The 24,242-nt window shown below is 38.8% G+C and overlaps 4 protein-coding genes across 4 annotated transcripts in view; 1 reads left to right on the top strand and 3 right to left on the bottom strand.

Annotated features, from left to right (window-relative positions):
• Window positions 1–2,893: 2,893 nt before the first annotated feature.
• On the bottom strand, window positions 2,894–6,695 carry LOC149625232 (nose resistant to fluoxetine protein 6-like). The gene is made up of 11 exons (XM_089851733.1): window positions 6,400–6,695; window positions 5,152–5,530; window positions 4,927–5,087; window positions 4,768–4,861; window positions 4,610–4,712; window positions 4,303–4,553; window positions 3,990–4,245; window positions 3,666–3,755; window positions 3,439–3,604; window positions 3,295–3,374; window positions 2,894–3,228 (listed from the first exon to the last, which is right to left on the bottom strand). Exons 2-11 carry the CDS (start codon window positions 5,528–5,530, stop codon window positions 3,069–3,071), a joined length of 1,740 nt encoding a protein of 579 aa, XP_089707859.1. The 5' UTR covers window positions 6,400–6,695; the 3' UTR covers window positions 2,894–3,068.
• A 685-nt stretch (window positions 6,696–7,380) lies between these two features.
• On the bottom strand, window positions 7,381–8,588 carry LOC149625231 (nose resistant to fluoxetine protein 6-like). The gene is made up of 4 exons (XM_089852088.1): window positions 8,551–8,588; window positions 7,942–8,065; window positions 7,562–7,879; window positions 7,381–7,491 (listed from the first exon to the last, which is right to left on the bottom strand). The coding sequence occupies exons 1-4, from the start codon at window positions 8,586–8,588 to the stop codon at window positions 7,381–7,383; spliced, it is 591 nt and encodes a 196-aa protein (XP_089708214.1).
• Window positions 8,589–13,820: 5,232 nt separating this feature from the next.
• LOC149625230 (nose resistant to fluoxetine protein 6-like) lies at window positions 13,821–17,133 on the bottom strand. The gene is made up of 8 exons (XM_089852087.1): window positions 16,876–17,133; window positions 16,654–16,743; window positions 16,400–16,595; window positions 16,295–16,368; window positions 14,892–15,035; window positions 14,617–14,740; window positions 14,234–14,551; window positions 13,821–14,165 (listed from the first exon to the last, which is right to left on the bottom strand). Exons 1-8 carry the CDS (start codon window positions 16,959–16,961, stop codon window positions 14,058–14,060), a joined length of 1,140 nt encoding a protein of 379 aa, XP_089708213.1. The 5' UTR covers window positions 16,962–17,133; the 3' UTR covers window positions 13,821–14,057.
• A 6,845-nt stretch (window positions 17,134–23,978) lies between these two features.
• The window catches only part of LOC149625227 (cytochrome P450 4c3-like), a 75,711-nt gene continuing 75,447 nt past the window's right edge, over window positions 23,979–24,242 (top strand). Inside the window, exon 1 of the mRNA XM_089852021.1 lies at window positions 23,979–24,108. The gene's annotated coding sequence lies outside the window, so the exon portion shown is untranslated. The remainder of the gene's footprint in view (window positions 24,109–24,242) is intronic.

Here is a 24,242-nt window from a genome sequence, read left to right as displayed (position 1 = left end):
TGTGACGTACTGCTAGTCAACTGAAAGCTCTCTATAGTGTGATACTACAATCTTTGTCAGCTCAGGTCATACAATTTAGACTAAAAATATTCATGTGACGTTCCCATAGCTCCGATCTCTCAACAATTTTCTATTGAATGATGAACTACTTCCTATACGGAGCTAACAACTGGCTAGGGGATGAGATAGTCTGACGTCACGCAGGCCCTATCTGGTTGTCATTTTTGCGCGTTTCCAACCGTTAGGGGGATGAAACTCCAGTAAGTGATAGAAGTGTGTGACGTTTCAGGGTCACAACTGTTAGCTCCCTATTCTACGGCATGCAGAAATAAGCGTTGAAATAATCAATATAAAATCACCAACGTGTCTACACAAAATTAATAAAAATTAAGACCGAAGTCACAGATATTAATCAAAACGCGTCTTGGATTTAACCAAGACCTAAAAAGTATCGATAAGAAGAGAGTTAAGCAAGTGACTGAAGGCCCAGATATAAAAAGTTTTTTTTAAATTAAGACTTACATGCTTAAGATGCTGTTCGGACAGTGGGACAAAGGACGATCTTTCTCGTAGAGCTTAACATGGCGGGTGGGTAAAAAAGGAGAGGGCGTCGGCCGTCGGACAGCCCCTTTAAGAAACTAATGTTCCATCACCCTATTCCATTGAATAAACTTAATTTACTGGTAGTCAATTTATTCCCTCTCAATAATTTGAAAAATTTACTTATCTCGGGTTTTCGAGCACAATTCCATTCCCCGTTTACATTTTATAACTACATTTATCATTTTTAGGGGATTTCGTCATGAAAAATACCATAAAACTACACGTAACAATGACAAAACGATTTAGTCGTAGTCTGCTTTAGCTTCTGCTATGCCCGATACGAGCAAGGAGGATGCATAGTTGTATACATCGACTAGAAGTACGCCTTGTGCCACTCTCGTGCCTTCTTTCGCTGGCCTCGTCACCAAGGTAATAGCCCACTCAATTACGCGTTAAGCTGCTCCAAAATTCCGTGTGAATAGTACTTTTTAAGGTATTCGTCACCAAATAGTAATTGTTTTTGAGAACATTCCTAGGCTTGAAATAGGACAACTACGAAATAATTCGACCAAATTTTATTTTGTAAATAATAATAATTTCAATTTCTATAAAAGTATTCTACCTATTGCGTACAGAGTGCTACCAGACGTCTCTGCGGCTACTAGAAATACTACATTTATATAGGAAGATTCGCGGCGACAAGTATATAAATCCAGGGCTATCCCTGATAAATCCCATATTCCTTTAAAAACCGTTAATACATTCATTAACCTTGTTCCTGAACATATACAAAGTCCAGGCTAGGAAATAAGACAGGTTTACAGGTCAAAAACCAGTTTATTAATAGCTTGGACCACTTTTTTTATTCAAAACGTGAGGGTCACTGGTCCCAATGACTAGTTTATTAATTCCAACTTTTATTAAAAATTGATATGGGGACCTCTTTAATTATTTTCATTTTAACATAAATTTCGGCTCCATGAGTCCAGTTGTGTATACAACCCTAAGCCGAGAGAGATTTTTTTAGAAGAGAGAACGGCCGCAAGTCCTGGGACCAGTAGAAAAATAAATAGGGGAAGGGTTACTGACCCCGGAACCAGTTCCATATTTAAGACATCAGGGGTCACTGGTCCGAAGGACTAGCTCAGAAGCCTGATACAGACTAAGTAGCAGAGTCGAGTCACAGCCTCCTAGATCACGCGACTGGGTGAACGCAGGCTATATTGCAAACTAGCCAAGTCAGAATTTTCAGGCTACGACCGCGCTGAGTGAGTCCAGCTGACACTCTCACACCCTTAGCGCCCTTAAGTTGACAATTACAAGTTTACAACAAAGAAAATCAAAAAAATTTCGAATAGTATGCACCCCCTACTGCTTGCGAACCATAGAAACGATAGAGACGCCATGGGCCTGGCATAGAACCGTGTGACCGTAGTCTATCATACCGCTGCTATAGACCCTTTCTACTTAAAAAAGAGAGATGTCAATCCTCAGTATCGGGATATACAGGGGGTTGACCCCTCGACGTCTCTACTCTTTTTATGATCTTTCCATCGAGCGATATGGAAGGAAAAGTATTTTCCCCGTGTCTTTCCCTCTTACATATATTAAGTTTAACCAAGACTAAAAATCATAACGTCCCTATTGAATTTGCCGCCATTGTTCAAATTTGCACAAAAACAAAAGGTTTCACTATAAATCGTTCAGACCATGAACGGGGATATGTTAGCAACCTATTAACGACACAAAGCCATACACGTACTCTCCTAAAAATGATAAATGTAGTTATAAAATGTAAACGGGGAATGGAATTGTGCTCGAAAACCCGAGATAAGTAAATTTTTCAAATTATTGAGAGGGAATAAATTGACTACCAGTAAATTAAGTTTATTCAATGGAATAGGGTGATGGAACATTAGTTTCTTAAAGGGGCTGTCCGACGGCCGACGCCCTCTCCTTTTTTACCCACCCGCCATGTTAAGCTCTACGAGAAAGATCGTCCTTTGTCCCACTGTCCGAACAGCATCTTAAGCATGTAAGTCTTAATTTAAAAAAAACTTTTTATATCTGGGCCTTCAGTCACTTGCTTAACTCTCTTCTTATCGATACTTTTTAGGTCTTGGTTAAATCCAAGACGCGTTTTGATTAATACTAGAATGAAATGCTCCCGATTCCCTTACTCGAGTCGTGCATTATTTGTATTTCATAAGTTCATGATGATGAGATATGTTCCATAAGGGTGACACTACATATACTTCGTTATGCTAGAGACTTATTGAGAGCTAGTTCTAGAACGACAAGCGAGAATTGACTACACTCAGTTTTGCAGTCCATCTTCCTATTTAGTCCGTACTAAGCCTTTGATAGCGCCTCAACAGGCGTCGCTTTACGAGAATCTATGAAGTTTCACCTACATCACTTCATGACAAGCTCTCAGTAACCATTGACAAACTTATGAAACATATCTTATGAACTTACGTTTTGCATCGTCAAAGTGCCAGGGTTTATAGTATCCATGGGTCAACTTACTGAATTTCGGCTGTGTTCGCATTTGCAGCGTTTCCTAAACCTTCAAACATAATTTCCAAATTCTGGAATATTGTTATAAGAAGAGTAGAGAGCCAAGATGCGAACATTAGAACCAGGATTATGGCCAAACCAATGTAGCGATGTCTCCTTCGCGGGCTATGAAATGAAATGGTTATGGAGACACGTTGACAGTTATCTCAAAGAGCCTAAGTATATACTTACTTTTTGAGTAGAACTAAAAATATTGGACTTAAAATGAAGAATTGCATGTCGTTTGATAAGTACCATGACCAACCCATGCACTGTTAATAAGTTGAAATAAGGACTCATTTGAATTGATTTAAAAGTATAGTTAAAATTATTTACCATCTCGGTAACCGTGTAGAAATTATTGATGTACAACATGTTTTTCCACCAGTTAACGGTACAGAAATGCGTCACTGGGTTTTCATGGTTCCAATAAGGTCCTTCACCGATGAAGTTAAATAGGGTTGCGTATGCAAATAGGACCATCATGTATACCGGTGTTAATCTGAAGAATCAGACATGATTTAGAAATTAGTTTGCAATATTTTTTATAATAATGCTTTTACCTGACATATCTGTGAGTATAAAACGAGATCAGCTTCTTTACTGTGAATTTCGAGCGGTCTTTTAGAAAAATGTAAGTCAGAAGGAAGCCACTGTAATCAAAAATATCATAACATTAACATTGTACGGTGAAGTCCTTTGAATATGTCGTAGCCCCATTTCTCCTCTTTGCAACGATGCTAAATACTTGGGGTTACAACAATCAGGGACCCGAGTAGTTAAGTAAAATGTTCATAGACGTCCTCTCCATAGGATTAACTCGGGCTTATTTACACGAAATCTTTCAACTCTGGCACTGTATGTGACATGACAAGGTATTTAATTACCTGAGTAGGAAAAATGTGTCGACGGAGAAGGTGGCTTGTGACACGGCTTGAAACGTGAAGCTGTTGAAGGCTTTGAGGACATCCATGACGTTACCCATTTGACTCATACCAAAGACATAAGTGTGTCCCAAAATGACCCAAGTGATACTTATAAACCGTATCCCATGGAGACAGTTCAATTGACCCGCCTTTTCCGACGTGTCCAAGATGGCTTCCATATTTTTAATGGCAGAAAAACATACCAGTATCTGACCAACTACATTAGAAATTATGATTAGTTTAGTAATTGAATTTTGCTACTTCTTTTCCCCACCTTTATTGGGTTGATTATTGGGTAGATTAAGAACTAAGGTAGATTTATCGCTTTCGACGTGGTTCTGGTTTTCTTCGCCTGGTGCCTTTTGAATGTTGCCATTGGCTGCTTCCGTCGGAGATTCTGCTTTACTTTCCGATGAATGGTTGTAACTAAATACGATTGGCAATGTATTTGTCTTGTAACGTCTCTGTACGGCGTCGTAAATGGTCCCGATTAACATCAGTCCGAATGCCAAACAAAGAACCACGCTATGATAAATATTAGGTTACTTAGGCTGAAGTACTTGGGTTATTAATGGTCTTACATGCAGACTATGGCGCCAGTACTCAATGGAACCTTTTCTGGCAGGCAACGGAATGATAGTTCTGGTAGTTTCTTTACGTAGTCCTTGACGAATGGTATCCAGCCTGACAATACCATTGGAATTAACTTTAAATGACATTTTTTGGCTTAAATACTTACTTAAAAACTTTATAATGGCACTATCATCGTCGTTCAAGTCTTTAGTGTCGCAACTGTTAGGTACGCAAATACCAGTTTGAATTGGTGTTGGACTCTAAAGTATTCTGTCCATTAATGATGTGAAGGTTAATGATTAAAGAAATTGAGATCGAGGCTTACACCATTAACTTTGGCAGCCATTATGCAGTATCGTCCACGGAAACCATTTGGGAACAGTTTTGTTATTGGGGCTTGAAATTCCCGACACTGATCGTAACTTCCGGTCCAGAAGACGTTACCCTTAAGTAAACCGCTAGCTGGTTTACCATACGAATCAATTACTGCCAAAGAAAGACGTTGTAGCAGAATTTTACTGTTCATTCCAATAAGCGAGTTTATTATTACGTGGTAAAACCCATTTATTATCCAATGAAAAGCCTAGATTGACCAGATCTCTGTTGCATTGACTAACTGCATGCGAGCTATTGTCCAAGGTACGATTACGTATTGGCCACCTCCAATGAAACATTGGCAATATTGCTTGTAACTCGGGAATTCGTAAGATCATTTGTTCCATCGCTTCCCGACGTTTTGCCACATTTTCGGATATTTGTTCTAAAAAGTCACCGTCGTTCGTATTACTCGGGTCCATTTCGTAGCTGTCGTCAATGTCCAATTGAATTTCATCCGCGTGGCAATGTAGGCAAAGACTGGCCATTGTAATGGTAACCAAGAAGTACTTGAACCATCGTTGTTGATTAGGGATACTTTTTATTCTCTTCATCTTAAGAGAGAAAAAAATGTAACTTTATTTTTGGAGTTAATTCGCTGAACATAAATAATATCAAAGGCAAATATAAACCAAACATGCGAAATAAGACGAGTTTTAAAATGATTCTACATTTCTACAAACTCTTATAAGGCAATTGTTTCATAACTCCTTTTAGAACCCGAGCTTTATGCTCAACTTCATAATCGTTCTCGTGCAACTATCAAAGCTGTCACTTTTACCAGTCCCCTTTACGATTGCAATATCTATGAAATCGCGTGCACTGCCTTTTCGCGTGCATCTGACGGCCCCACTAATTAACTAACTGGATATCAGCGCATTAGTGCGTTGGTTTTATTAGATAACCACACGGAGTAAAAACAGAAAGCGAGGCATAAATCGCACGCTGCCTCTAAGTCAATGAAAACATATTCACAATTTCCGTCTTGCATAAAATTTATTAAAGATAATTAGTAATAACAAAGTATAGCCTCGATTGGTATAACTCAAGACTCGGAGGAGGGTTGGTTTGGGCCATAAACAACATACTGGAAATACATTAAAATTAAAGGCTTTCATTCACCTCATTTTCTGTTATTTGCATTTGTTACAAACATAAGTAAAAGTAACCCAAGATAAACAGAAATCCGTACGACCGTTATCAAATTAATTTTATAAAACGCTGTACTTCGTTGTTTTGAGTTTTCTTGCTAATACTTATTCACTTATGCTTTGAAATACTGACGAAATTGTTGGGTAACTCGAGAGCTTTAATTTGTACGACCCGCGTATTAAAGATAATTCTTATCTTTAATTTACTTAGATTATACAAAAGCACTAGCCACTTAAGAACGTAAAAAACATAAGAAACCTAAAATTCTTACTTTAGTTCCGAAACTCGTGGCGTAGACGCCCAACAGCGTGAAAAAGACAGATGCAATTTTAATTTGACCGATTACTGGAAACTTATCTCTTTAAACAATGTAATCAATTGATTTGATTGCAACATTACATTCTATTCGATTCGATTGAAAAATCAGCAAAACTATGAAATCACGTTCTTTTTAGAAAATGTTCAAAACTCTTATGTCATTTATCGCACGTGAAATTTCAAATCGCAAAAGGGGGCGTTACTTGGCAAGTGTACTGTTGACGTACTTTTTAATAGAGTATATATAGACCGAGTAGCGTCAATAGGGCAAAAAGTACGCCGCCTATCGCCACTAAGCGGAAACATGACTCGTTTCCCATTTATGTCTAAAAAAATAGGACTTGAACGCTACTCGGTTTATAGATACGCTACTTTCAAAGATTCAGAAAAATTTCTCGCCATAGATTCGCGGAGATTTAAAAAGTACTTCAAAGCAACAGAACCAAATGTAGGCCTACAACTTAAAAAAAAACCAAAAATCATTCTATAATGTAGATAATGGTAGACAACAAACACTTTTCTCAAAATGTTTTTTTTTTTAGAATAATTACTGTTTTCAAGCTATTTTATCTACGGCAACAAAGTCCTCCCAGCATGCTCAGCGGTTCCGTAGGGTACGGAAACGTCAAGGATACCCCCTCTGTTTTAAAAATAGAAACTAGTTCTCATACAAATACAGTAGCGCTACGCGGCAGCACTTAACAATCGCCTACCAAAGGGTAAGGGCGTGCGCAAGGTATAGTGAGATAACTCGGATATTTTAGCTACATAACATGAAGCTTATAGAAACGGAGTTTGTGTGGGTGTGTGTGGTTTTGTGTGTTAATGCGTAGTTAAGAATATACGGCTTTGTTATTTTTATTATTTTTACAATATAAATTAATTTGATAAATATACACAAAAGAGTGGGCAGCGTATCGGTTCCAAGTTGGTTTTATTTTCCCCTTAGAACCTTTTCTAGCTTAATAACAGGCGCTTCAAATAAGAGTGACGTCACAAACGCCAGACCATACGTCAGAATGGTGAAACCCAAGTAGTGAACAGCCTAGGGAAAAATGAAGAATTATAAAATTCTATTGAAAGATATGGCCTTTCGTCTTTCGATGGTTACGTACCAAAAAGGTATCGGTCATGTGAACAGGCGACCTTAAAGACTGGTAGTAGAAATAGATAACAAAGGCATGAGTTAAATAGGCGCAATAGGTTAAGCGGCTCAATGGGAACCATAATTTCCAGGATAAGAACTTGTCAAGTGGACCACCGTGTCCAGTTAGGCAAGCGAAGATGACCCAAGCTACTGCTATTGACCAAGCTGATCTGGAAAAAGTGTTGTAAAACATGTTGATTGTTGGGGTTGTATTTGCGTCATATAACCCGTACACAACGCTTAAACCCAAAGCGATTGCCGCACACCAAATTATGAGTTGCCATTTCTGAAAGACGCGTCAAGATTAATTAAGGACTTATTAATTACTCGGAATTATAATATATATACCATTTGAAGAAAGTTGCGAGCGCCTTTTAGTTGCAAATACAGAGCCCCCAATAGACTACCAATTAAATAGGGACCGATTCGGGTCCAGGGTTTGTCGTAAATCAAGTCGAATAACCCGGTTTGTCTGTAAAATGAGTTACACGAAGACTAAGATCTGTCCGTTATAAGTTTTAGCGAAGTAAGATGAGACTAGAAGTACTGAGCTAACCAAATTCTTCACTTGGCTAAAGTGAATATTCTTGATAACACACCAACGGTTGGCCCTCTGGTAGCGGTATCTGAATTTTCCCTCCAAAACGTGAGACGCTCGTAGCGGTAGACGGCTGAACTAGATTCAAGCACCCGCTTCGTCCGTGTTCCGCGGCTTTAGGATGAGGGGGAAGGGGGTAGGAATTTTTTTTGAACTCGACCAATTTCTTTCTCTCTAGTGTAGGCGCGATGGAAGCGGCATAAAATCCTCAAATTTGTTCACTATAGTGCCAGGATCTACTACCAATGCTAGAGCTCTTTACTTCTAGTCTCATCTTACTTCTGGTTTTAGCAAAGATATATAAAATTAACGGAGCATTAAGGAAGTCTTATCGGAGTTATCAGGCAAGGTCAACTTACACAACTTCGGCCTTGCTTTCACCCTTAATATTAAACATAATTCCCAGATTATTGAATTTTGTTATAAGCGCGGTCGTGATCCAGGATGTCAGTAGTAGAGCCACGATTACAACCAAACCAATATACCGACGTTTTTGTTGGGGGCTAAATAGTGAATTGGTTAGAGACACACTGTTAACAATGGTCTGAAAGATGAAAAGGACCTAGTATACCTTTTGAGAAGCACCAAAAATAGAGGACTGATAATGTAAAATTGCATATCGTTTGCCAAGTACCAGGACCAACCCATGCACTGTTAATAAATTATAATAACGACTCATTAAAATTTAAATAGATGTAATCATTAATACATAGGTTATTTTCCATTTGGAATTTTTAAAGGCCCATAGACCCTATACTGACATACGATTGAAGTTAAGTACTGTGGAAAGGCTAAGTTAAGCAGAAAGGCCCAGAAAATGACATCTTAAACAAAGCTCGGGTCCAGTGGATCCCCTACAAGTTGACTTTCCTCCTCAACTCCGAGTTTAGCTTGGCGAAGGCTGGTGGGCGGGATTTATAAGTGCAAATATAAATCCCGCCCACAAATGCCTCCTGCCTTCGCCAAGCCAAAACTGGAGTTCGTAAGGAAAGTCACCTTGTAGGGGATGCGCTGAACCCGCGCTTCGCTTTAAAGATTCCACGTTGAAAAAATTTCCTGATTTAATAACAGAAGTAGGATAAGGGACTATCCCTTATCTTACTTTTAAGTATTACCATATCGGCAGTCTTGAAAAAGTTATTGATGTACAGGAAGTTTCTCCACCAGTATTTGGTACATAAATTGGTCTCTTGGTCCTGATAGGTCCAATATGGTCCTTGGCCGATAAAGTTGAAGAGTGTTGCGTAGACAAATAGAACCATCATGTATACCGGTGTTAGTCTGAAGAAGTGACGATTTTTAGAAAGTTGGTTGCAAAATTGTTGTAATTCTTGATTACCTGACATATCTGTGAGTATAAAACGGAATCAACTTTTTCGCTGTGAACGTTGAACGATCTTTTAGGAAAAGATACGTCAGGAGAAAACCACTGCGTGAAAATGACGTAAGTTTAACACAATTGTTCAGGTTGTAATTACGAGGTACTTTGAAATCCTTTTGAGTTTGATACAACCCCATTTCTCCCTTTTCCAACGATATTCAAAGGGTCTGTAAAGCGGTCGGTGGACCGTTGAATTATTTTTTTTTTTTTATTAGAATTAGACACCACGCCTCCACAATCAATGACGTCAGTAGCTGATGTAAACGCGTCAAAGAGGAATTATTTCGTGCTTGTAAAGCCGAGATTCCTCACATCCGGTTAATCTCTCTTCTGATTGTTTGTGAGGCTGCACCGCCCCAGTATTTCCCCAGTCCCCACTCCCCAGAGTCCGAGACCCGCTCTGCGTTTGCTAGAACCATCGACCGTAGCAATAGCAAAGGCACCGTAATTGGCTTAATTATATCACTTGCCGGATAAGACTGAATAACCCTAAAATAGGAAAATGCCTTGATACTATTCCTTTCGTTTTGCTAACCCCGGCCGCCGGGGGGGGGGGGGGGTTGTGACGTCAATAACGACTTTAAAAAAAATCAACGATCCGCTAACAACTTCACAGACCCTTTAATACTTTGGGTTGCAACAATCACCTGAGTAAGAAAAATGTATCCACAGATAATGTAGCCCTCAAAATTGATTGATGTCCGAAGGAACTGAAGGATTTCAGAACATCCCCGGCGTTATCGAATTGAAGCGCGCCAAAAACATAAGTGTGTCCCAAAATGACCCAAGTGATACTTATAAACCGTATCCCATGGAGACAGTTCAATTGTCCCGCCCTTTCGGACGTGTCCAAGATGGCCTCTGAGTTTTTAATGGCGGAAAAACATAGCAGTATCTGACCAACTATAATATAAATTTTATTTGGTGTAAAAAATTATATTTGGCTTTGTTCTAAATGCTCTTACCTTTATTCCGTTGTTTGGGTGCATTTTGAACTAAGGTAGCATTAATGGTTTCTTCACTCGCTGCCTTTGGGACACTGTCGTTGGCTCTGGGTCCTTCTGCCATTGGTCCTTCTTTGCTTTCAGTTGACTCGTTACCATTGGCCGCTTCCACCCGAGATTCTTCTTTCATTTCTGTTGATTGATTGTTACTTACGACGATCGGCAATGACTTTGTCTTGTAACGTCTTTGGATGAAGTCGTAAATGGTCCCGATTAAGACTAGTACGGATGCCAGACATATGACCGCGCTACGATGAACATTTCAGTTACTTAGGCTGAAGTACGTATGTTAGGAATGTTCTTACACGTAGATTATGGCGCCAGTACTCAAGGGAACTGTTTCCGGTACGCAACGGAAGGATATTCCCTGAAACATTTTGATGTAGTCCTTGATGATTGGTATAAAACCTATAAAAGGCGTAGTGCTTGGAATTAGTACATTAGATGACCTTGAAAAATAGTGTTCAAGGTTATGATGACCTGTACCCACATATTTTGCACAGTGAATTGGATTTCTATCCTTTCACGCCATCTTAACCTCGAAGGTAATGTCGAACTAAGTTAACTACTTACTTAAAAACATCATAACGCCTGTGTCATCTTCCTTCAAGGCATTAGTGTCGCAATTGTGTGGTAGACATATTGCTGATTGAATTGGTGTTGGAACCTATGTACAATCTTCCGCTAATTAGAGACGTGAAAGAGGTAATTAATAATTAAAGACGTACGCCGGGTATGTTGCCTGTCATTATGCAATATCGTCCGCGGAAACCATCGGGGAAAAGGTCCGTTTTGGGGGCTTGAAATTCACGACACTTGTCAAAGCGGCCCGTCCAGAAGGCGATGCCACTTTCTGGCTTCCCGTACGTTTCAATAACTGGTGTTACAGAAGGAATTTGAGTTTGTTGCAGCATTTACAATTTCTTTAAATGGAGCTTGAAGTTTCAAGGAAATTTACGAGGGTGTACAAAAAGCAGCTTCACGCTCCCTTTGAAGACTTACTCGATTGAGCCCATTGATTAGTCATTGACAGTCCGAGATTAAGGAGATCTTTATTGCATTGGCTAGTGGCATTCGGGAGATTTGAATATTGTAAGGCACTATTGCGTTCTTGTAAGGACGACCTCCTTTCAAATAATGGTAACACTGCTTGTAATTCGGGAATCCGTAAACGTAATTGGTCGATATCATCTTGATTTTTCGCCAAACTTTCGGTTATATGTCCCAAAAATCGTACCCCAGGTTGATCTATTTCGTAGATGATGTTATTATCCTTGTGGGCGCCGCATTGTAAAGAGGGAATGGCGATTGTTGTAGTCACCAAGAGGAAGTACTTGAACCACCGTGATTGATTAGGGATTGTCATCGTAACTGTGTTGCTGGTATTTAGTACTTTGAAATAAAAATATAATTTAAATGACGATGAGTTAAGGTGATGTAAACGCAATTCCGTGAAACAAATTTAGCTGCTTAACTTACAGCTACTAATAATTCACTTGTGAAATTCCGTACGAATTTGCTTACGTAACTTTAGAAAATTCTTATCTTCAATGTACACAATATTTAGACTACACCATGGATAGATTTAATTTTAGAAGTAGGAATGGAGAACTCATAGCCCATTGAGCCCCTCCCTCCAACACGTAACGAAAAGTTTAAATTTTCTTATTGGCTCACTTAAACTACGTTTTGATGACGTTGCTGACAGGGACGGCGAAAAATACGTAATTCCTTTTTACCTCTGTCGCTATGAACCGCCTCTTCTTTCATTCCCCTCCATCCCGTGGAAGGGGGTCCGGGACTTTGACGCGCGTCCACATTACTCTGTTCTCCATTCCTACTTCTAAAATTAAATCTATCCCTGATTGCAAAAAAGCTACCAATTTAAGCAAATAAAAAAATTCACAAGCAAAGTGTTAGAAAACTTACTGTAGTTCCGAAACTTTCGGCTTAAACTCCCAAAATAGCTTGAAGATTTATATATTCGGGGAGCTTATCGCTTTGAACAATTGAATTTAATCAATTTATTGCTACATTACCTTGAAATTATTTGATTATCAAAAAATGTCAGTTATCTCATAAAGTGGGCCTTACTTGTTTTGCACCTAGGGGTTAGTCACTTGAATAATCAGGTGTACTAAACCGCAGAAATCGATTACATTATTTCTAGAAATCTTAGAAAATCATCAGTAATCAAAGTCATTCTTGTGGGTAATCAAAGGTAATCAGAAATCACTGATAATCACGTGAAATCTTGAGAAAATCGGAAATAATAACGGGATTTACTAGTAATCTTTTGTAATAACCTCGGTGATCACACTTTTCGTGAAATAATCACGCATGATCAATCGAGGAATTCGAAAATCCCAAAATGAAAATCATAATCAGTTGAAATAGAAATAATCACTGCTTCCATCGTAATTCACGAAGATTTCAGTGGTAATCACGGCATTCACCAAAAAAATCACTGGGATTCATTGGAATTCAAACATAAATCGCAAGTAATCTGCGGCAATAACGGGAAATCAGTGTAAAGACTATGGAAATCAAGGAATTCATTCAGTAATCATCTGAATTCGCATAAAAATTCGGAAATCAGTAATCAGGTGTACAAAATTTTGGCAAATGACTAGCCCCTCGTTTTGCACCGTGTTAATATTGGTTGCGCAAATTGTCATAATAGTCATTGTAGTTCATGTTAGTTAAGTAATTTAACTTTATATGGTAGTACTAACACGATCTAGTACAGGGTTTAAATCCCAATAGTGTTATTATTAAACCGAAGTACAGCTTGATGGCTACCCCTATGGGCAATAAAATTTGAATGGAAAATGTAACTTCTATGACCGATTTTGCCCCCTCAAGGGAAGATAACTTCAAAACAACAGAACCAAATGTTTGACTTTTAAAAACCAAAGCATTCTATCGCAGTAAGATCAATAGTGATATGATCTAGATAATGGTAGAATAGAACGCTTTTTTTTTTCTTCAAGATTTGGTTTTGTATAATTACCATTTTCAAATTTGTCCTCTTTGTGAGATATATAACATGAAGCTTATGAAACGAAGTTTGTGCGTGTGTCTGTGGGTTTGTGTGTTAAAGCATAGAGGCATTATATTTAAGAGTAAAAGTACCTAATATTTATTATTTTTACAACATAAGTTTCATAAAGTGTTTAAAAGACCTGACAGTTTTGTGGACAACCCCTAATACTGCCAACGAATGACTGCGCTTTAAAACATTCAGGCATATTCCCCAATATTCCTTATGTACTTTCTCATTTGTGTAACAATGAACCCTGAAGTCCAAAACGTATTTACACCCTGTATTACAGGTCTATAATTAAGTATAGTGACGTCATCCGTTGACAGTTTGGGAGTTGTCCACAAAGGAAGGTGTTAGTCTGATCTTTCCCACACTGCATGTAAAACTTGCGCATCGTATAGATTCTCAGTTGAGTGCTTGCCTTTGATGGTTCTATTATCCCCTTAGAACCTTTTCTAGCTTAATAACAGGCGCTTCAAATAGCAATGACGTCACAAACGCCAGACCGTACGTCAGAATGGTGAAACCCAAGTAGTGAACAGCCTGAAGAAAAAGAAAGAATAAAGTAATGAAATTCACTTCAAAGATATGTCCTTTTGATGGTAACGTACCACAAAGGTATTGGTCATGTGAACAGGCGACCTTAAAGTCTGGTAGTAGAAGTCGATAACTAGAGTATGAGTTAAATAGGCGCAATAGGTTAAGCGGCTCAATGGGAACCATAATTTCCAGGACAAGAACTTGTCAACCGGACCACCGTGACCAGTTAGGCATGCGAAGATGACCCAAGCTACTGCTAGTGACCAAGCTGATCTGGAAAAGGTGTTGTAAAACGCGTTGATTGTTGGGGTTATATTTACTTTATATAACCCGTACACCACGGTTAAACTCAAAGCGATTGCCGCGGACCAAATTATGAGTTGCCATTTCTGCAACACGTGTCAATTAGGTTAATTAAGTACTTGTTAATTACTCAGAATTATTATATATATACCATTTGAAGAAAGTTGCGAGCGCCTTTTAGTTCCAAATACAGAGCTCCCAATAGACAACCAATTAAATAGGGACCGATTCTGGTCCAGGGTTTGTCGTAAATAGAGTCAAATATGTCGTTTTGCCTGTGAAATGAGTTAAGAACTTAACACGACGAGGTTGATGGTAAAGAGTAAGATCTCTCCGTGACAAGTTTTAGCAAAGACAAATAGAATTAAGAGAAAGTGAGGAGCATTAACGAAGTTTCGCCGGGGTCACCGGGAAAGGTGAACTTACGTAATTGCGGCATTGTTTACATCCAAAATATTAAACATAATTCCCAGATTTTTCAATTTGGTTAAAAGCGCGGTTGTGATCCAAGATGTCAATAGTAGAGCCACGATTACACCCAAACCAATATACCGACGTTTTCGTTGGGGGCTAAACAGTGAATTCGTTATAGACACGCAGTTAAAGTGAAGACCATTAAACACAGCTGGATTGGAATGAAGATACTGCTCATCGTTCTTGTGGGGCTGCGCTTCTCTAGCGCCACGCCGCGACCAATATTGAAACTTTTTCGACTCGAAAGGTTCGGGACGCTCTCGCGAGGGGCGACGACAGGCGATGCCATAAGCAGATCTGTGGTTTTAGCTTATCCCCCCCAGTCCATCTCTGTTTAATGGTCTTATAGGTTAAAGGCGAAGTTTCAGCGAAAAGGGCCTAGCTAACTGAAAACTGAGCATCAACACTATTAATGGAGCGATTACCCGGATTTACGAATCACCGCTTGGGCAAAAGTTGGAAGGCTTCTAGCTTGAAGGAGAAAGGGATAGAGTGGTAACCTCCATAACGTTGTCTCTACACCCCCGCCTACGGAACGGCACCGAAGTCCTCCCAGTATCCTCAGCGTTTAGGTAGGGTCGTACAGTATGGAATGGTAAAGGATACCCTCTCTGTAGTTCTCGTACGCGGCAGCACTTAACTGTTAGGCGATTGTTAAACAATTGCCTACCAAAGGGTAGGGACGTGCGCTAGGTATACTTTGAGCAGGGATAAGGGAGTTGAGATGGATTGGAAATGATGATGGGCGACCTGCGGCACCGTACCTCTCCCAGTGTACCTCGCGCACGCCCCTACCCTTCGGTAGGCGATTGCTAAGTGCTGCCGCGTAGCGCCATTTTATTTGTATGAGAGCTAGTTTCTATTTTTAAGATAGAGGGAGCACCCTTTACAATTTCATCCAGTACGAGTGACGTACGACCCAACCTAACCGCTGAGAATGCTGGGAGGACTACGGTGCCGTAGGTGGGGGTACACAGGCAACGCTATAGGTATGGGGGTTTCCACTCCATTCCTCTCTCCTTCAAGCTTTGAGAGTTTCGTTGCCGCAGGTCGCCCACAATCATCTCCAATCCACTTTACCTCATTTACCCCTGGTTCTAGCTAACTGAATGCCATACAATGTGGTTCTAGCGAACTTAAACAATGGAGAATTTTCTTACAGTGGAATGTAATATTAGGGAGGAAAAATTTTAAATGGCCGTTTTCTATTGTCTATCTTCAGTTCGCTAGAACCCTTCCAACTTTTGCTCAAAAATCAGCACGGTCGCTCCATTGTTAGTCTCGGTGCTCGGTTTTCAGTTCATTAGAACCCTTTTCTTTGGAAGTCGGCCTGAAATATGAAAAGGGCCTCCCACCTTTTGAGTAGCACCAGAAATAGAGGACTAATAATGTAAAATTGCATATCGTTTGCCAAGTACCAAGACCAACCCATGCACTGTTAATAATAAATTAAAACAACGACTCATTTTATTTGATTTAATTAATATTACCATATCGGGATTCGTGAAAAAGTTATTGATATACAGGAAGTTTCTCCACCAGTATTTGGTACATAAATTGGTTTCTTGGTTCTGATAGATCCAATATGGTCCTTGGCCGATAAAGTTAAAGAGTGTTGCGTAGACAAATAGGACCATCAGGTATACCGGTGTTAGTCTGAAGAAGTGACGATTTTTAGAAAGTTGGTTGCAAGATTTTTATAATTATTGATTACCTGATATATCTGTGAGTGTAAAATGGAATCAACTTTTTCCCTGTGAACTTTGAACGATCTTTTACGAAAAGATACGTCAAGAGAAAACCACTGTGTTAAAATGTCATAAGATTAGCACAATTGTTCAGGTTGTAATTACGAGGTTCATTGAAATCCTTTTCCCTCTATTGCCCTCTTCTCGTCTTTCACACGAAACTTAATAATTGGGGTTGCAACAATCACCTGAGTAAGAAAAATGTGTCCACCGATAACGCAGCGTTGATAAGTGGTTGAAATCCGAACGAATTGACGGCTTTGAGGATATCCATGGCGTTATCGATTTGACTCACGCCAAAAATATAAGTGTGTCCCAAAATGACCCAAGTGATACTTATAAACCTTATCCCATGGAGACAGTTCAATTGTCCCGCCCTTTCTGACGTGTCCAAGATGGCCTCTGAATTTTTAATGGCGGAAAAACATAGCAGTATCTGACCAACTATAATATAATTATAATTTGGTTTAGAAATTATATTTGGCTTTGTTCTAAATGCTCTTACCTTTATTCCGTTGGTTGGGTGCATTATGAACTAAGGTAGCATTAATGGTTTCTTCACTCGCTGCCCTTGGGACACTGTCATTGGCTCTGGGTCCTTCTGCCATTGGTCCTTCTTTGCTTTCAGTTGACTCGCTACCATTGGCCGCTTCCACCAGAGATTCTTCTTTCATTTCCGTTGATTGGTTGTTACTTATGACGATTGGCAATGACTTTGTCTTGTAACGTCTTTGGATGAAGTCGTAAATGGTCCCGATTAAGACTAGTCCAAATGCCAGACACAGGACCGCTCTATGATAAACATTTAGTTACTTGGGCTAAAGTAATCATGTTAGGAATGGTCTTACACGCAGATTATGGCGCCAGTACTCAAGGAAACTGTTTCCGGTACGCAACGGAAGGATATTTTCTGAAACATTTTGACGTAGTCCTTGATGATCGGTATGAAACCTGCAAATGCCGTAGTGCTTGGAATTAGTACATTAGATGACCTTGAACTATAGTCTTCAAGGTCAGGATGACCCATCTCCACTTTTTTCCACCTTGAGAGGCAAAGACACGGGGTGAAACAGTGTCTTGGACCTCGGTTTTCGGCGACTGTGTCTAAGCGCTTTGTGTCCAGAGAGTTGCCAGAGAAGGGTAAGGGTCAACCCCCATGTATGTCCCGATACTGAGGGTTGCCTACCCCCTTTCTTACATCAAAGAGGCTTATTTGATTTCTATCGTACCTCGAAGGTAATGTAAGTTAAATACTTACTTAGAAACATGATAACGCCTGAATCATCTTCCTTCAAGGCATTAGTGTCGCAATTGTTTGGTAGACATATTGCTGATTGAATTGGCGTTGCAACCTATGGACAATCTTCCTCTAATTAGAGACGTGAAAGAGGCAATTAGTAATTAGAGACGTACTCCGGGTATGTTAGCTGTCATTATGCAATATCGTCCTTGGAAACCGTCAGGGAAAAGGTTCGTTTTGGGAGCTTGAAATTCACGACACTTGTCAAAGCGGCCGGGCCAAAAGGAGCTGCCACTGTCAGGCTTCCCGTACGTTTCAATTACTGAGGTTACAGAAAGAGTTTAAATTTGTATTTGTATTTGTATTTAACTCGCATTTCTATCATTTCTTTAAAGGGAGCGTGAAATTTTAAATAAATTTACGAGGGTGATTAGAAAAGCAACTTCACGCTCCCTTTGAAGACCTACACGATTGAGCCCATTGATTAGTCATTGAAAGTGCGAGATTGAGGAGATCTTTATTGCATTGGCTTGTAGCGTTCGTTAGATTTGAATATTGTAAGGTACTATTGCGTTCTTGTAAGGACGACCTTCTATGAAATAGTGGTGACACTGCTTGTAATTCGGGAATTCGTAAACGCAAGTGATCGATGACTTCTTGATTTTTCGCCACATTTTCGGTTATCTCTTCCAAGAAACGTGCCCCCGGTTGATCCATTTCGTAGGTGAAGTTATTATCCTTGTGGGCGCCACAATGTAAAGCGAGACTGGCGATTGTAATAGTCACCAGTCGCAAGTACTTGAACCACCGTGGTTGATTAGGAATTGTCCTCATAACTATGGTGGTAGTATTTAGTATCTTGAAATAAAAATATGATTTAATTGATGATGGGTTAAGTTGATGTGAACGTGTTATAAATAGGAACACAATGCGGTGAACCAAATCTACTTATGAAATTGCGTACGAATTTGACTACGTAACTGTAGAAAATTCTTATCTTTCTTGTACACAATATTTACATTATACAAAAGCTACCAACTTAACAAAATAGAAAAGTTAACGAGGGAAGATTTTGAAAACTTACTGTAGTTCCGAAACTTTCGGCTTAATCTCCCAATATAGCCTGAAGACATTTAAATTTATTAACCTCTGCCCGATTACGGGAATCTTATCTCTTTAAACAATGTAATCAATTGATTGCCAATTACCTTGAAATTGGTTTAGAATCAGAAATTGTCAGTTATGTCATAAAGGGGCGTTAATTATTTTGCACTGTATTAATAATGATTGCGCAAATTGTCATAATACTATAGGATTGAGTTTTTCTGGGGTTTTTTTTAAATAAAAATCGAAATATGTTTATTTTTCTAGTATTATACTTAGGTACATTTATACATATTGTGGACAGTAAATAGGGGCAATCTATTTTACCAGGGATAGATTTAATTATAGAAGTAGGAATGGAGAACAGAGTAATGTGGGCGCTCGTCAAAGTCTCGGACCCCCTTCCTCGGGAAGGGGGGGTATGAAAGAAGAGGCGGGCCATAGTGACAGAGGTAAAAAGGAATTACGCCGTCCCCGTCAGCAAGACGTTGCTGACGTGGAGGGAGGGGCTCTATACTGGGCTATGAGTCGGACTGAAGTAAACTCTAACCGTCCTCCATTCCTACTTCTAAAATTAAATCTATCCCTGATTTTACGTAGTAGCAATTTAAAAACCAAAAGACATAGTTCCAGGATATTGAACTTGCCGAGCACTAAATTGTGCTTAAATGCGGTATCGCATTTAAAAAATTGAAAAAGTAGCACTCAATATACTTTCTCTGTACTCGCGTCACAGCAACCTCCATAGATTACGTTATTGTATTCCAAGCTACTTCTAACTATGCATTTTTGAAGCAAATTCGCTCGACTTAACCCACTGACTCTCCTATAATTACCCTTTTCGGACGCTCAGGAAAATGCCGCGAAATTCTTTGAAAAGTAAATTAGATTAAAAATCTATGACAAAACAAATTGAATTAATTAATTATTAAACCACACATTCCCACAAAAGAATAATATTATTGTTATAAATTGTTATAACGATCAAAACCGAATATATTTGAAATTCTTACAATTTATTTTATGAATATTAAACGAGTTTAATTAATAAGTTCCTTCGCCGTGTTGTTGAAAGTTTATTTGTTTTACCTGAATTTAATGGAACGTAAACAATTCTTAAAATTTATTCCTAAAATTCCTTCCACTGGAGCTAAAGCTCGTTTTAAAATATCTCCATTTTAATTACTTTTTTTTTTAAACTAAAGTTTTAAATTTTTGAGAGTGAACTTTTGCTTTATTCTAAATTTTAAAGTTCAAAATAACTAACCCCCGGGTAAAGGTTGGTTTTCACCGACTAAATAAACGCGTGGAAGATTTATACCATTTACACGACAAGGCCAGGCTACCCGGAAGACAAAAAGTAGACGGGCAGAATTGCACGCCGCCAGTGAAAACTAGCCTTCGATTAAGTTTGGGTTTAAACGGAAAAAAGGAGTTTGAATTTGAATGCCAAATGAAGTAGCAATTAATACGATGAAACTAGCCTACCTTCCGAGAGGTCGGACATTAACTATTAAACGACAACAGTTCCGTTCAATGTTTTAAATTAAAATCGTCTGATTTCTTTTAGTTTATTTTATAAATAAATTGGCTTAATAATTGACGTTGATCGAGGATGTTATTAGAACTAATGTCCGAGCTCTTGGTTTGTAGTTGAAGTTTGGCAAATCCCGAGGAACTTTAGAAGTAGCGGCGTAAATCTAAGAGGCTCCAAAATAAATGAGGTGCGAAAATCTTGAAAGCCCTACACTTTTCGACCTAAGCCACTTTCACTGCGATAAACACGTAAGCCGCTTTCTACCGAAATCAAAAGGGAATTAATTAAAATTCGCTTAAATTCATAAGTATCGTAATTACAATAAGTATGACACTTTAAATTTCTTACTATAATTCCGAATTTCTTATGAAATAAATATTAGTTTCACAGATTTCTTCCACTTGGAATCTTTAACAAGCCATGGACCCCATACTATCTGATTGAAGGTTAGGGGAAGGGCTTAAAACTTTGTTAGACCGGCGGCTCCTCTTTCCTCACTTTTCATTGGTTATTTACATATACACTAGGTCTACTCGTTCACACAACTCAATGAGAACTTCTTTACATTCGTTTAGGGTTCGGCGCTGATAGGTCGATAACTACCTCAGAATTAGGCGTGACGTCATGGATGACGGTTTTTACACCTCCCCTTTAAATGGCAGTTAAAGATTCCAAGTAAAAGAAATCTATGTACTCCTGGTTGGTTTCCGTGATATGTGTTTTGCTTGAATACATAGGAAGATTGATACCATTTACACTTGGAGACCAGGGCTACTTGGCGGATACAGTGCGGCACCAAGAAACCGGACCTCCTGGTGTAAATGGTTTAAATCCTCCTGTGTATTCAAGAAGAACCATAATTTGAAAGTTCCCGAACCAGGGTGGGAAATAAGGATTTTTTATAAACTGGACTTGGGCCAGTGACCCCTCTGGCCTGGAATAAATAAACTGGTCCATGACCACTGACCAGGACGCGTCGACTGCTAAATTGAAGAAGTGGATAATTAAAATATATTAGCTAATGTCTGGACTCTGGAAACCCTTGAGTTTTCTTAGTGGTCCTGTGGACCACTGACCCCCCTCCGATTTAATTTTTTAAACTGGTCCAGCCAATTTTTAAACTGGTTATTTGCCCTGTGCCACCACCTTATTCCCCACGCTGTCCCGAACTGTTAGCTCTAAACCGTCCATATCTCTAGCTCATTGGAGGGTATTTATACTTATTGGCTCTTCCTTGCCACCAGGGATTTTATTTGACAAAAAATTATTTAACAATTTTGTATTATTAAATGCTGTTATATTTGGAAACACCCTAGTTTTTAACCAAATAAATCATACTAATTAAATACGTCACTTATAAAGTTTGGTAATTTAGCTTAATTACATAGGTAATTCACACCAAGTACTTACAGCCAAGCAAATCACAAATCAATTTAGGATACCATTTACCAACGAAAATTAAATTATTTAATTGAATAATTTCTAAAATGATTTAACTCTTAAATAAAACAAAATATAACTGAGGTCGTGCAGTTTTATTTTTTTAGGGGGGTATTTTTCGTGTTCCTTCCTGACTTACCTGATATTTCCTTGGAAGAAAAAATTTATTGATTTCCTTTTGGAGGCTCTTCGAAAAGGAGTAAATTTAATTAATGAAAATCTAAGGAAACTCAATTGGGAAGTTGGCGAAGTGTTCTTTCCTTTCAAGTCTCTACCCCCGTTGCCCCCCTCCCACTCGTACGGACACTCTCTTTAGCCCCCCACCCTCGTGCTTTCCCGGGCTTTGCTTCTTGTAAAAGGCGCCGGTTCAGTTGGGGGGAGATGCCCCATTCACCTCCCTCTCCCACCCCCGCTACAACTGATGTGTTTATAAGAAAATCAATATATTGGGATTTTGGAAATAGGGGGCTTACAGTTAAAGTAGAAGTGCGACTTACCATTGTGCGTACAGAACGAGGCTTCATAGTCGGAGACCTTTTCGACGTAAAAAATCGGGTAGACGACTCTCAGTATCGGGACATATAATGGGGGGTTACATACATTGTCGTCTTTGTGCACTCTCATGATACAAAAAGACCACAGCGCATGCGCAAAAAAGCGGGATGGAAGGCGGAGTTGTACTCACGTGTATTTCCCTCATAGTTACATGGAAATGATTTATTCTTCGTCCTACAGTTCCGCACACGGAGATTTTTTTGGTAATAATGTATTCCCCAATATGGTGTTTACGACCTACACCAATCCTCCTCCAAGTCTTGATATCTTTCTCGTTCACTTTTGTTAGTGATAGATCAGTGATCATTTTACTTTAATATTATGAAGAAGTGATTTCTAGTTTATTAGGGAGAAGGTATAAATTCGCCACATTTCCAGCTTTATCTCCAGTCCAAACGTAGCCTGTCCGGAGTTAATCCCCGCCTCTAAATTACAACCAGCATCTCACTGGTTCTTGAAATTAAGTATTTTAGGAACTGAGGAGAGGTGAAATAGCCCAGGCCTCCTTTTACGTCTCCCCTTGTACTTTGAAAGGGGACTGGGACTATGGCGCGCGAATACTTGGGCATCTTATACCTTCTCCCTAATAAACTAGATATCACTTCTTGATATTACTTAAGTATATTTTTTTAAATTAAAATATTTAGCCAATTCGGTTTGTTCATTTCAATGAATTGAGGCATTGATCTGGGAGGGAGCTAAGCATTAGAAATCCAAGGAGATTATGATAATAGATTGGATTTCGCGTAGCTCAACACCTGGTGATAATAAATGAAAATAGACTCAGTTTGCCCACGTATGTACTCGCCTATAAGTAGTAGCTTAAGTTTATAAGATATGTTCCATAAGATGCGTTTCCACTTTAAGGTAGCCCATAAAAATACATGTTAAGAAATAAAAGCGTCTGTTAAAGATACAAAAGGGGGCTATATAAACTTTCCAAAACTGTTATATAGTGTAATACGCGTACAGCTAGCTGTTTATCGTTGTTTCTCCTAGGAATTTTAATTATTTTTGCCAAGAGCAGCTCCGAGAGACAAGAAAGCGGGGAAACACCGTGTTATTTTATTATGAAGCTAATTAAAATTTATAGCTTATAAATGAATTGTTTAGGGCACCAGCGTGATGGAGTATTTTTTATTGTCTTCAAAAATATGAACTTTATATATTTTGAACCTGTTATATCCTATAATTTCCTGAAAGGTCCTTCACTTAGTCGAAGTTTTCGTATAGTTTAGAACCAAATTTATCAAAATTTAGCTCTTTTATTGAGATTCAATTTGACTAGACACTTTAATTGAGGAGCTCACATTTTTTATATATTATTTTTAATTAATTAAGTTTCTCTTTTCAAAGTAAAAAAAAACAATTTGTTATTATTATTTTCTTTTTTTTTGGCGATTTTTAGCCACATCATACGTATGATGAACATCTACGATGTGGGTCTTAGTTTGATCTGGCCTGTTGTTGGCGTGGTGGCGTCGTGAAAGATAACCTTTTGCAGTATAAAATTTTTCGTTCGTCATTGAATGGGAGGGAATTATGGTGAGGTCATATTTTTCGTTCATGTATTTTAAAAGGAAGGGAATTATGATAGTAAGTTTAAGCATTGGATTTATTTTTACTAGTAAAGTTAAGCCAAGAAGTGATATCTAGTTTATTAGGGAGAAGGTATAAGA

This window comes from Phalangium opilio, unplaced genomic scaffold, assembly GCF_054372755.1.
Source record: "Phalangium opilio isolate 3A_F unplaced genomic scaffold, DU_Popi_V2 ptg000105l_1, whole genome shotgun sequence".
In the NCBI taxonomy this organism is placed as follows: domain Eukaryota; kingdom Metazoa; phylum Arthropoda; class Arachnida; order Opiliones; family Phalangiidae; genus Phalangium; species Phalangium opilio.
This window is presented reverse-complemented; position numbering and strand designations above follow the sequence as displayed.

Excerpts from the sequence above, each read along its gene's own strand:
- LOC149625232 (XM_089851733.1), bottom strand. The coding sequence starts at position 5,530 with ATGAAGAGAATAAAAAGTATCCCTAATCAACAACGATGGTTCAAGTAC. Across the intron at positions 4,862-4,926 it reads TGGCTGCCAAAGTTAATGGT|AGTCCAACACCAATTCAAAC; the intron begins GTAAGCCTCGAT and ends AGAATACTTTAG. Across the intron at positions 3,605-3,665 it reads TATACTCACAGATATGTCAG|ATTAACACCGGTATACATGA; the intron begins GTAAAAGCATTA and ends CTGATTCTTCAG.
- LOC149625231 (XM_089852088.1), bottom strand. The coding sequence starts at position 8,588 with ATGTTTAATATTAAGGGTGAAAGCAAGGCCGAAGTTGT. Across the intron at positions 8,066-8,550 it reads GAAAGCAAGGCCGAAGTTGT|ACAAACCGGGTTATTCGACT; the intron begins GTAAGTTGACCT and ends CTCATTTTACAG. Across the intron at positions 7,880-7,941 it reads CTCGCAACTTTCTTCAAATG|AAATGGCAACTCATAATTTG; the intron begins GTATATATATTA and ends CGCGTCTTTCAG.
- LOC149625230 (XM_089852087.1), bottom strand. The coding sequence starts at position 16,961 with ATGGATATCCTCAAAGCCGTCAATTCGTTCGGATTTCAACCACTTATC. Across the intron at positions 16,744-16,875 it reads GACACATTTTTCTTACTCAG|TGGTTTTCTCTTGACGTATC; the intron begins GTGATTGTTGCA and ends ATTTTAACACAG. Across the intron at positions 14,741-14,891 it reads GTAAACAATGCCGCAATTAC|GCAAAACGACATATTTGACT; the intron begins GTAAGTTCACCT and ends CTCATTTCACAG.